Source organism: Leopardus geoffroyi, chromosome A3 (genome assembly GCF_018350155.1).
Source record: "Leopardus geoffroyi isolate Oge1 chromosome A3, O.geoffroyi_Oge1_pat1.0, whole genome shotgun sequence".
Classification (NCBI taxonomy): Eukaryota; Metazoa; Chordata; class Mammalia; order Carnivora; family Felidae; genus Leopardus; species Leopardus geoffroyi.
In genome coordinates, this window is record NC_059336.1 from 27,153,076 (window position 1) to 27,166,102 (window position 13,027).

General features: G+C 50.1%; 1 protein-coding gene across 9 annotated transcripts in view; it reads right to left on the reverse strand.

Moving 5' to 3' along the window:
* HM13 (histocompatibility minor 13) overlaps nucleotides 1–12,201 on the reverse strand; it is a 38,910-nt gene extending 26,709 nt beyond the window's left edge. For 2 of the 9 annotated variants that reach the window (XR_006703260.1, XM_045444972.1), the window contains exons 1-3: nucleotides 11,906–12,199; nucleotides 3,461–3,559; nucleotides 2,961–3,089 (exon numbers count right to left, since the gene is read on the reverse strand). Coding sequence is in view for 5 of the 9 variants with exons in the window: in XM_045444972.1 (XP_045300928.1) it covers nucleotides 2,961–3,089; nucleotides 3,461–3,559; nucleotides 11,906–12,088 (411 nt within the window). In the remaining 4 variants the exon portion in view is untranslated. Of the gene's footprint in view, nucleotides 1–2,960; nucleotides 3,090–3,460; nucleotides 3,560–11,905 lie in introns of all 9 variants that reach the window. The other 7 variants (XM_045444976.1, XM_045444977.1, XR_006703259.1 and 4 more) reach the window with 6 other exon arrangements.
* Nucleotides 12,202–13,027: the final 826 nt, after the last annotated feature.

Below are 13,027 nucleotides of genomic sequence, written 5' to 3' on the forward strand. Positions count from 1 at the left end.
TGGGTCAGCTGTTTTTCTCACTCTGGGCCTTGTACATAGCAGGCACTCAATAAATGTTTGCAGAATGAATAGATAAGCAAAGCAGTGGCCTATAATGCGACTAGGAAAAGAAAAGGCCCCACGGACATATTCCACGGCATGTGGGCCGTGTTTTAGAAGATGCGGCATAACCTCTCGGCAGCGTTCCTTTCACGTGGGCCCTTGGGGAAACCTCTCTGGCTGCAACTCTGAGCTACCCAGTGGGCTTGACTGTGCGGCCTGTGAATGGTGCACCAGGTCTGGCTTTCTTTGTGCTTTAGCTGTTAGAAACTCAGAGCCACACGGGTTTCAGAGTCACTCTGGCAAGAGTACAAGTCTTTCAAGTTTAGAGCCTGGGGTCAGGGCGTGGTCCTTACCCAAGGCTTTGTTTTCTCCTGTTTTAATTTTCTCCTTCACCCCAATTTCTTCCTTTACTTTTTTTCCTTACACTGTTGGGTATAATTTTTATAAGCTGCCTCGAATAATCAGTTTTAAATGAGGTAAGGAGAAGATAAATTTTAGGATACTGAAAAACATTACAAACTCTCTCTGTCCCCCCCGGCGGGAGAGGAGGAAAGGGGCTGAGGGCTACCACCGTTTGGCAAACCACTCCACAAGCTGCCAGCCCAGAGTTTGGTGAGAATCCGCTGGCTGTGTTGTCCAGCTGCCTCTCAGAAATCTCAGTATGGACCCTCTAGAGACGTGGGCAAGAGGTATGCTGTGTCCTCTGCCACAGGGCACGCTGGGGTTACCTACCTGGAGAGGGGGACAGGCTGAGCATCCAGTGCTTTAAAGAAAAATGCCCATGCCTTCTGCTGCCAGAAATTTCTCTCAGAGGGAACCTGGCTGAAGGAAAGAATCCTAAGTAGTAAAAACGTTAGAAGGTCTTGAGGCAAGGGCCTGGGTATGTATCCTTGGCACTCAGCACGGCAGAGACTTGAGAATTATCTGCCAAAAGCCAAGCTGGGGGCAATGGGCTGGATGTAGAGACAGCCACAGAGCGCTCTCAAAAGTATAGGGGCTGGGGCGCCTGAGTGGTTCAGTCGGTTAGGCGTCCGACTTCGGCTCAGGTCATGATCTCACGGTTTGTGAGTTCGAGCCCCGCGTCAGGCTCTGGGCTGACAGCTCGGAGCCTGGAGCCTGCTTCGGGTTCTGTGTCTCCCTCTGTCTGCCCCTCCGCTGATTGCACTCTGTCTCTCGCATTGGCTCAAAAATAAAATAAGAACATTAAAAAAAAAAAAAAAAAAAGTATGGGGGGAGAGAAAGCATACAGGGAAATGTACCACACAGTTCTATTTAGGGAAGCTAGACTCTCGGCACACACAGATATACTAACACCGTACATTTTATAAGGAGACACACATCTGAGGACATAAAGCAAACGCATCAGAGCAGGTGCTGCTCGTGGAGAGGGAGATGAGGTGGGAAATGGAGGCGGGCACTAGGGGTGAAGGGGAGCCTGGCACAGACGCATGATCGCGGGCTGTGAACCAAAGCAGGGAATAAATTAAACTCTTCACCCGAGGTCCAGGAAAAAAAAACCCATCAGTCAATACCTAACGTTATTTGATGCACTCTTATTTTTAAGAGTAAAAACTGGGATGGCCTCTTCTGTTTAAAGTGAGGGGGATGCTGGAGGTGAGCTGTGGGGAATCTGCTTGTGGGGGTATCCTGAAACCGTTAAGAAGTGCAGTTCTGATCCAACAACGAGGGAGCGATGGAACAGCAAACCGGCGTTAAAAATTATGTTTCTGACTCACTCACAGACTGGGAAAGAATTCGGATACTGCTCCATGCAGGTCAAAGTACAGGGGAGTCAGCATACTCCTAACTGTTAGAGGCAATGTAAATGAGTGCAGTCTTTTCGGAGGGATCTGGCACTATCTATTCAAATGACAAGTGGAGGTGGTATGTGACCTGCTTCTCCCGCTGCAGATACACTTGAGAATATGGGCCGGGCCAAAATACTGTGCGTGATGTTCACACGGCCCTGCGGTGATAGCCCAGCATTAGATATCCCTCGGGGCCACCTCCGTAAAATACAACCACAAGCAGCTGCTAAAAAGAATGAGGTAGATGTGGCTTTTGCTGATACAAAAATATCTCCGTGGTAAGAACCCTTTATCTGACACAGATCTATGCTTTTAAATTTTCGCATAAACGTAGATCTACGCGTATGACTCACAAGACGCTACGCTAGGCAGAAGCTTACGGCTCACTGACACCTTCCCTTAGACTGAAAACAGTGTTTTAACCATCTACGTGTATTTTTAAAATGTAAATTAGGGGCGCCTGGGTAGTTCAGTCGGTTAAGCGCCTGACTTCGGCTCAGGTCATGATCTCGCAGTCTGTGAGTTCGAGCCCCGCGTCGGGCTCTGTGCTGACAGCTCAGAGCCTGGAGCCTGCTTTGGATTCTGTGTCTCCCTCTTTCTCTGTCCCTCCCGCACTGTTCTCTCGCTCTCAAAAATAAAAACATTTAAAAATGAAAACATGTCTTAAATGTAAATTAAAAGTCCTTCTTGAGGAACTTTCAGTGACCAGGACAAAAGCGCGTGTGATGCAGCACTACCGCAAAACCAAAAGACACACCGCTTCGGTTACAAGAGGACGATTAATTACGTTAAAAGCGTGCGTGTTAAAAGCCTGGAAGGAGACCTGCCCAAATGTTAACAGCGATCGTCACCTCTGCGTATTCTTCCCTCTCTTGATATCTTCCCCTCCCTTTAAGTTTTCCGCAGATACCACTGCTTTCACAGTCGGGAGATATTACGTGCTGCGTTGAAAAAAAACACGGAAGCGTAAGAAGAGTTTGAGGTCACGTGAGCAAATGCCCATGACGTCATTAGTGGGGAGGGAAAGCAGCAGCTACGCAAGTGAGTACGCCGGCCGCGCGGCCACAGCGACGGACAACCACGCACCGGGAAGACAGAACAAGGACACACCTCCAAAGGGAATCTGTGATTGTCTCTGGTGGTGGGGTTTTGGATGACTGCTGTTTTCCCCTTTTTACTTTTCTGTGTTTTCCAGGTTTTCAACACTGAGCCTGTGTAACTTTTATTGGGAAAATAAACCTCAGTAAATTAAAAAAAAAAAAAAAGAAAGAAAAAAAAGAAAAAGAAGGCAATTAGTAGGGCAGAGGCGTGGCGGAGACACAAGCTACACACCCCGTCCCAGCATGAACACGACAGTGCAACCAAAACAGCGTCGTGAAAACAAAACACAAGAGCTACGTGGAGAAGAGAAATAAAGACCATGGGAATGAGTTCCAAACACCGTCAGTGGTTATCTCTACAGAGTTGGTCTAGGGGTGAATGATTAATGGTTTTCCCCCTGCTCTTTATTTTCTACAAATGAACATGCATGTCCCCTGTGATGGGAAAAACAAAACAAAACAAAATAAAGTTATCGAAACCAAATGACACAGAGGTGGCAAAGGACTTACTTTGAAAAAGAGATAGAGCCCCAAAAGCGTGCAGCTGGCGATGATGGGGAACCGGGCGGCGTCCCGGCTGGTGATAGTCTCAGGCATGTCCGAGGCGTTCTGGAGCAGACAAGAAAGGTGGCTGTGAGCAGGGCTTGTGGTTCGGGCCTCCAAAGGCCACAGCTCATTCACCTCCTTCCCCTCCACGTCTTCCGGACCCAAGACTTGTCCGTGTGACAAAGACGGTCTGGAGCAAGATGGTCTACCCTGCCGTTTTGCCATTGGGGAGATCTGGACCCCGACAGGGACAGTCCAGGGAGGACACGGGGCACATGTGGCCCATCTGGGGAGAAGGGTGACAACGAGAGCAGTTCCAGTATATGATAACCGAGAGAAAAAACCCTGGAAACTGGTAACACTAGAGTAGTCCTAGACCTCATGAGAACTATTCCCAATTTCCTTCTGGATTAGCTAAACAGGATGAATTTTTTATCCAATAGGGATGAGTAGAAACAAATCAACAACAGCCGCGGACACCGTATGTGGGAAGACACCAACTTGTAAGAAGCAAATCTGGACAATACTTAAACTTAAGGAATCTGACTGGGAAAAGTGAATCTGGTAAGAGTAAAAGCCACAATTAAATCTACAATGGCAGATGCCATAGTTGGCGACAATGCGATTTGGGTGAAGAGATGACAGAGGATAAATATTCACATGAAAAAAAACCTGAATGTAGTCAAAATAATGTCAGTACTTTAAAAATGGAAACAAATGAAAGTAGAGCAACAGTGCAGCACAGGGATTGTATCAGCTTCATAGAATTCCTGCCAGAAAACGTTCTAATGAAAATCCACCAATGGTAGTAGAATTCTGGTTTAAATTTATAGTAAAAAGACACACAGTCAACAGCTTTCAAGATCATCACGCTCTCCATGCCCTCTCTACTAGGCAGGATCCTCAGTCCTCAAGGACCTGCCCAATGTCCCTGCCACCAACCTTTCCCAGATTTCCCACCACGCTAAGCCTACTCCCCCCAAGGCGATTACTATTTGATGTGTAATTTTATTCATAACCTAGCTACCTGAAGTCCTAGCAATGCCAGATGAGACTTCTGCCCATGTCAAAGTGAAGTTCTCTCGTCACAATGCCTGAGAGTCCACCATCACCACATCTGTCCTATGAGTAAGGTACCAGCACGCCTGGGACAAGGGATCATGTTCAGCCGCAGAGTCTCATTAATTTTTTGGCTCACAGCTGCCTCTTAAAAACCATCAGGACAAAACATGCTCAAGGGGAAGTTGCCCAGAGAGGGAAGATTTTGGCTCAGGCAGGCCTTCTGCTCAAGGATGGAAGGAAAGTTGCAGGAGGGGAAGGTGAGGGGGGCAGAGAGCAGCAAGCCCGTTAAATGGTTATGAGATGGAGATGGGGGGGCGGGGGAACGGGGATGCACATACACTGTAGGTTTCAGTATACACTGGTCCAGCCTTTTGAGGAGGACGACTTAGCAGTTGCATCAAATTGTAATTTGCACATGTCCAAGGACAGAGAAGGTTCACAGAGCAGGAACCACCTAAAGCTCTTAATCGCAGGTATAAATGTTCACCCTCACTTTTTTAGTAAGAGAAACTTGAAATGAAGTACACAGAGATTCCATTTTTCATCTATCAGAATGGCAAAGGTCCCCATGCTGGCTAACAGGTGGAGCTGGTAAGGCTGTGGGGAAACAGGGCCTGACCCACGGTGCCTTCAGGAGGGTAAATTGGTCTTCCTGCAGAGAGCATGTTGGCAATATTTGTCAACACCATAAATGCGGATGCCTGGGTAGCTCAGTTGCTTGGTGGTCCAACTGTGGCTTAGGTCACGATCTCACAGTTCGTGAGTTCGAGTCCCGCATCGGACTCTACACTGGCAGTGCTGAGCCTGCTTGGGATTCATTCTCTCTCTCTCCCTCTCTCTCTCTCTCTCTCAAAATAAATAAATAAACTTAGAACAAACAAACAAACAAACAAACAAAAAAACAACAAATGCACATACCTTTGACCAAGCAATTCCACTGCTGGGAATTTTTCCTACAGATAAGTCACACACCTGCAAATGACGCACGTAAAGCATGGCCAAGGTATGCAGTGCTCTATTAATAGCTTGCTGGGTGACTGTGGCAAGTCCTTGTTCTCTGAGCCTCAGCTTACCCATCTGTCAAACAGGAGCACAATCTCTAGCTTTATTTACCTCTAAAAGGGCCAAAAGACTTCAATGAAATGAGATGGGATGTGAAATAGCCTGGCAAACTGTAAAGTACCAAGACTGTATGAGGAGCCATGATGGTCAGGGAGAGGTGAGTGGGAGGCACTTCACCAAACCCCAACACGCATGACTGAGGTGGGCTAGGCACCAGGCTGGGAGGGAGACCCTCGTCTCCGGAGCCCCCAGGGGCAGCTCTGCTGGGAGGTGGGGAGTGGGGCAGATGAGTGGTACTGACAGAGAGAGGCAGGGCTCTCTCCCTCCTTCTCCCCTGGCCCTAGGTTTCTGCTTTGGGCAGCAGTGTGCTAGGGGGGCTTGGGAAAATTCCTGCACAAATCCAGAGCATGTCCCGTGTAGCAGGAGCTTAGGCACAAACATAAATTAGACAGCTGCTGATCTCAGAGAGTTCACAGGCAGGCGGGCCAAGACCCTGCTGTGTAAACAGAATATCACAATACAATGTGACACGTGACAAAGTAAGATGTATACCAGTGTGATACCCAGGACGAGTGCCACATGGTTGAGAGAAGGTTCTGACGTCAGAAAGCCCAGCCCGTCTTCCAGTTCTGCCTCTTCTCAGCTGTGAGACCCAGGAATGTCATTTTCTCTCTCAAAGCCTCGATTTGCTCATCCTGTATGAGCTTCAGGATTCTATGACTTTTGCATTGGAAATACTTAGTGTTGTGCCTTGAGCTATCACACAAGCTGTCTAGACTCTCTGTAAGATGATGATGGTGATGGTGGTGGTGATGGTGGTGGTGGTGTAGAAGGGAATCACATGAAAGCAGGGCAAGGCCCTGAAGGTCAAGCGCAGGGTCTGGTATGGGGCAGGAGCGAGATAAATGCTGAATTGAGGAATCCGCTCTGTGTACAAGGTAGGGAACAAGGCAGAGGGAGCTGCAGGTGCAGAACACATGGGACTCTGGCCTCACCTACAAACCGGTATTATGGCTCATTTCCACATATTCCTTTTAATTCAGCCCAGTGGCCTGGGTGGGGAGAGGCTTAAAATTACTTGATAACAAGCCAAGGTGGGACACATGCTCCACTATACAGAGGAACCTGGTCTCCTTGGTGGGTGACTGTGTAAATACCCATGCTGCAATGCTGGGTCTGAATGGGAGACTGGAAATGTGACAACAGTAATAAGCATAACATTTACAGACAGCTTTCTAGATGCCAAGCACTGTTCTAGGTGCTTTACGTGATTTCATCTTCGCAAAAACTCTATGAAGCAGGTATTTTTAAGAGCTCCACTTTACAGATGAGGAAACAGGGGCTCAGGGAGGTGAAGCAACTTGCTTAAGGTCACACAGCTGGTGAGTGGTAGAGCTAGGATTCAAACTGAGGCAGTCTGGTTCTAGTGTGCCAACTCTTAGCTCCTACTTCCTAGATGACCTCTACCTTCCCTACCTGGAAATTCCTGCTGGACAGCGGTGACAGGATGCTCAGGGGGCCTGTCGCCATAAACAGTTGACCTTCACCATTACAAAAATACAAAAGGTTATGAGGATTCTCCATCAGTTCAATGTGGATTTTTAAGCCAGATGCTCTTGTGCAAACACAATAGCTCCCGAAACGCAAAAGGTAATTAGAGAATATGTGCTGGGGGTGGGGGAAGCTGACACAAATAGGAGAAATAAATTTAGCTTCCAGTGACATTCTGGACGTTCGGTTAGCAGGGCAGAAGCAAAAGTAGTGAGGGAAGACAGATGCCCAACGTCAAGTCATTGGCTCGGCCTGAGCTCTGGGAGTACTGCTTCCAGGCCACGCCCTAGAAATGATCTGGGATTTGTGGACCATTGTGTTCCTCTGACACCCCAGCTGGAGACCCCAGGGTCTCTTCTCCTTTCCACTACACTCGCTCACTCACGTCACCACAACTCTGCTTTGTAGGCATTTCTAGCACTACCCACTCCAATGCTGTGCCCCACTTGAGTCTTTACCACGACCACCTCACCAGCCTCCTTCCTGTCCTCTCTCCCGCCCATCACTGACCCTGCCAGGAGTGCTTTCTGAAGCCTGGGCTTGACTGTATCATATACGTACCTGGCTCAGAAAGCCCTGGAGACTGGACTATCACACAGCCATCACCCAGGAATTGAGGTCACTGCTGGTGGGGGTGTAAAACTTATACAACCTCTATGGTGCAAATGTGGTAAAATCCATCTAAGTCAAACATGCACATAGCCTGTGACCCGGCAGATCAATTCAAAAAAAAAAATCATCCCACAAACAACAGACACGTGTCAAGTAACAAATGTATTAGATTAATTTCAGCATGGTTTGTAATAGCAAAAGACTGACACCCGTCTGAACGACCAGTGGAGGACTCTAAATCGCACTTGAGCACATATCAGAATTGCCAGGAGGGCTTGTGAAAACAGACGGCCAGGCCCACCTTCGGTTCTAATTCAGAATCTGCATTTCTATTAAGTTCCCAGGTGATGCTGCCGCTGCTGGTCTAGGAAACCACATTCTGAAAACCAGTGCTCTAAACAAACTGTGGGACACAGGTAGGCTACTATGTAGCTGTTAAAGAACACGACCACTCGGTATGTACTGACGTATTTGATCTCCAGCATATATTTGGTGAAAAGAGCAAGGTGCAAAAAAGAGAGTACTTATAACAACATAGAAGTTCTACAACAAAGACGGGGGAAAGCATATGCTTATTTATTTGTAAAGGCACGGAATTCGTTGGATGGACAGCCAAGAAACAGGTAAAGGGGGCTGCCTCTGGGGAGGGAAAATGGCTAGCGGGGGTGGGTGGGGGGTTTTCACCATGTGCCCCTCTGCGCCTTTGGAAATCTATGCCACGAGCATGCAGTACTCACCCTCCCCACCATAAAATGAGGCAGATCTGCATGTACTGACATAGAAAAATGACCAAGACATAGGGCTAAAGCAGGAAAAAAAAAAAAAAAAAATCAAATTGCAGAGCACTAAGTACCGTAAAATCCCACTGTTGTAAAAATAAACCTATGTACGTGTATACACATAGGCACACGCATAATACATTTGTATACACACAGGACAAGTTCTGGAAGATTACACACCAAACAGCTAAGTGGGTTCCTTCGAGGAGTGGCACTGAGGAGGTTCTGCCTTTATACTTCTGCGCGGCTTTACAAGCGCCAGTGTGTGGTCGCTTTGTTAACTATGAAGATGAACTGCTGTGTTGCCTTCAGGATGCTGTCGCCCAGGAAGGCTGCAGGCTGCCTGAGCATCTTCTTGTCACGGTCTCCCAGCCCCTGCCCCGGCTCACATCACAGTGCTCACTGCCTCCCTGAACACACTCCGCGGTGCCACGCCTCCCTCTCTCCTGTTCCGCCTGCTGAACTTGCGCCCATCCGTGTAAAGGCAGCTGTGCTCTCCTCTGGAAGGCAAGTCAGGATTCGGTTTAGGCGGCTGCTCACACATCTGTTTCTCTATGGGGACTAAGCTCCGGGAGGGCAGGTCCTTGCCTTCGTTGTCCCAGCACCCCTGGTACCCAGCCCGGGGCCTGGCACACAGCAGGAGCCCAGTCCAGTTGGCTGAGGGGCTCCTCTGAGTTACAGGCCAAGAGCCTCTGAAGCAATCTGATCCCCAGCTATTGCCTGGGCTGGGATCTGCTCCCTTCTGGGAACACAGGTCTCTGACAGGGATGGGCACCCCTCTCAGGCTGCTCCTCCCATGGCTACTTCTTCCCAACACACTCCTGGATGCTCCACCTTCTTCTCCCCATGATTTCACAATTTGCTCTGCCTGTTATGGACAACTTGGCTCCCGGGAGAACTCTGTCCTCACATGCCCTCTCTCAGCTGGCTTTAAGGTCTAACACTGGTGGGAAATCAAAACTCCTGGGCCCCCACACTAACTTTTCTCTCTCCTTGCCACATGACCAGGGAAACATGAGTCAGGGTAGAAAAAGGGAGCTGTTTGGCTTGTTTTTTTTTTTTTTTTTCTTTTTTTTTTTTCTTTTCTCCCCTAGGCCCAAATGCCACTTGTGTGGGTCTTTGGAGGCACCTGGACTAGATCTAGCAACACCTAGTTCTGTCCCTAATTGGCAGAGGGATCATGAGAAGTCATTTCTCTGACTCTCAGTTTCTTTCTCTGAACCACAGGGAAAATAAAACTGGCTGCATCTGTCCCATTCAGTTGCTGGGAGAAGCAAAGATGGTGAAGGCTCTGTAACTCCCAGAATATCCTAGTTATCGGTGGTGGGTCTGGTTGCCTGCGATTTCATGCAGCTTTCTAAGTCCCCTACCCTGCAGGAGACGATGGCGGAGGTATTTAGAGGCTACGGTGGATCGAAAGCTCCCTTCTATGCACACCCTCTGTGCCTGCCACACCAGACCTTCCACCACCTCCTAAACTGCTTCATACAGCTCCTTACCTGGTTTCCTCTGCCTAGAATGTCTTCCAGCTGAAATTCTACTTCTGCATCAAGGCTCAAGCCCACCTCCAGCACAAAGCCTCTCTGCCCTGCCTCAGGTGTGCTCCAACTTTCTCCCTAAACTCTGCAGCACGACTGTACTGCAATCACATAACTAGTTATTCCTTCTCCATTCAGGCACCTAAAGCCCTTGGTGACGGAGCTCTGACCGATTCATTTTTGCAGCATGCCCCCCCAACAACAGTGGAGGTTCAGGAAATTCTGTTGTCAGTAACGTGTTTTCTTAAGAGATTAGTGATCCTTGTGGAGAAGACACCAAGGAGAATTACTCAGTTTTGGGAGCCCCTCAGATCAGCTCACGCCATGCCACCTTCACTTTCCTTTGTCCTGGTCTATTTCAGCACGTCCCCCCCGCCCCCCGCCCCACACAAGTGTCTGCCCAAAAGGCATGGCAGGGAGGCTGAAAGCCATCTGAACTCTGCTTAGAAGAGGCAGAATGGAAAGGCAGGCAAATGGGGCCACCTAAGCCCTGCCTGACTACTCCCCTTTGTGTTTGTCCACAGAAGGAGCTGACAGCAGGTTCTCTGATCTTGGGGAAGGAAGGTGCCAGCCCTCAAGTTGGGTAATGTTTTGAGAACCCAGGCTTGAGCAGTTTCCGAAGTGGCAGCTGCTTTGTGGACCTGCCCTCTTTGGGTAAGACAGCTTCCGCTTAGGTTCAATTTCAGGTTTGGGCCAGGGAGGAGTTACAGATCAGGAGGGGAGAGGGTGCCAGGAAGTGAGAAGCCACCGGTGTAATGGGCTGGAGAGAGCTTAATATAGGGAAGAAGGGTGAGGGGAGGAAGTCAGGGGGTGGAAGGTGCCAGAGTCCTCTTAGGTATCCAATGGGACATATACTGAGGAAGGTCAGGAGTGGATCTGGCCTAGTCTCCTAAGAGAGGCCCATAGCGGCTTAGTTCCTCAGCAGGTAAGCCAAAGTTGGTGGAGAGACTGTTTTAGGGAGCACAGGAAGAAAAGCTACTTCGAGGTAGGGTCTGGGTTCAGCCCAGGACAGGTCCAAGGTAGGAGGTGTCTACCAGTCAGGGAGAGCAAACCAGCAAAAGAAGGGTCTATGCCTGGTAAAAAAGAGAAGTGCTATGGTGTCAGGCTCTGAGGGGCTGGCTGCGTGGAAGTGGTTTGAGAGGTGATGCAAAAAATTGGGGCCTCAGCTGCGGCTATATCCTTGGGTTAATTTTTTTGAGGCAGGGCAGGGGCCTGATCTGGGCGTTCTAGGAAAGCGCACTGCGGTTCACAGATTCCAGTTAGACAGGTGTCACAGCTTAGGGATGGACCTGGATCCTAGAACTTGCCCTAGGGTGGGTGAGGCAGAGTTCCTAACGGAGGAATGACAAGGGATTGTACCACTCAGTTGTCAGGACCAGCGCCCCATCAGGTACAGATTGGGGTTGACCCAGAGCCCAAGATGAGGTGTCCCATATGGGATGAGCAGCCAGAGCAGAGGGTGCGGCCGATCTTCCTGGGTCCAGTAGGCTCAGAACAATACATGCCCGAGTCGCATGTGAGGCTGACAGTGTTTGCAGCATGATGCGCGGAGAGGGAGGGATGTGTCAGGGTCCGACTGCGGGTAGAAGCCAGTCCCCTATCTGGGAAGGTGTCAGATCCCGGGACACCTAAGGCCAGCTCCCGGATGTGGTGGGGAAGCGGTGGTGATCCAAGCCGGGAAAGGTCAGTGTCCGGGGAGAGGTAGTGTCTGTCCCGTGTAGGGCGGGTAGGGGAAGGATCCGCGTCAGTCACGTCCCGGAGAGGAGGTGGAAAGCGCGCGCGGCTTTGCCTCCGACCCGACCTACCTTGCCGCGGGCGCAGCGCACGGAGCGAAGGGCGCCGAAGAAGATGGGCAGCAGCGCCATGAGCAGGAGGCTGCCGTAGGCCAGCGCGATGCCCTCGGGCGTGGAAGGCGGCCGCGCCGTGCCGTTGGCTGCGCCGCCCGCCTCGGCGCTGCCGTTGTGCGGGTCGCTGAGGGCCGAGTCCATGGCGACGCTGCGCTCGGGGTCCGACTCCAGCTCCGGCCGCCGCAGCAGAGACGCAGACCGGAAGACAGGCGCTGCAGGGAAAAGCCACGTTCCCTTAAAGAAACAGGAAGTGACGTGCCCCGCTTGCCGGCCCGCGCCGCGCACGCGTGCGCGTTCACGTCTCCCCGCCCGCGCGCCCTCTACTGGAAGCGGAGGGCCGGGCGACCGGTTGCTAAGCAACTCGCGAGTGGTCGGGAAAGGAACACTGGACCGCTGCGGTGGGCATCCATCCGGAGAGAGAGACTTGAGGACCCCATGCCCCGGTGCTCGCCGGCTTCCTTGATCCCAGGCTGTTCTGCTCCCTACAAGTCCTCATCCGAATAACTGAGAATTTGTTTATGCATGCATCATTCATCCAATATTGAATCTTTGCATCGCTCCTTAAATATTTGAATATCCCGTTATATGCCAGACGCCGTCCTAGGCTCTGGGCACACAGGGAGAATACGGGCAAAAGTCCGTCCCTATACTCATGAGGGTTGTTGCATTTTTAGTGCAGTGGTAGGGGGAGGTGTTGGGAAGACAATAAATAAAATGAGCAAAATAAAATATGAAGCGTGTAGGATGTTAGTGTGTAGTTGTGTGTTCCGTAGCATGTTAAGGGACATAAATAGCTCATAGATATCTCCCTCTCTAGGAATCTAGTGTACTTCTGCATATGGCTTGGGCACTTCTGTAGAGTGATTCCCTTCAGTCAGTTCCAGCGGACAAAAGTCAGGTGGTTGGCTCTGTAGATGGACAGCCCTGTGGAGCTTCCAGTGTATGTGTGTCCAGGGCTGAGAAGGTGTGGGTAGACGTGATCTGAGTTTGGGTGCAGGCCCATGCTGTCTGGGGCTCCTGGCTATGTTATCGCTGCCCTAGTTAAAAGCTGGAGAAAGTATGTGGCAGACAAACTGAGAA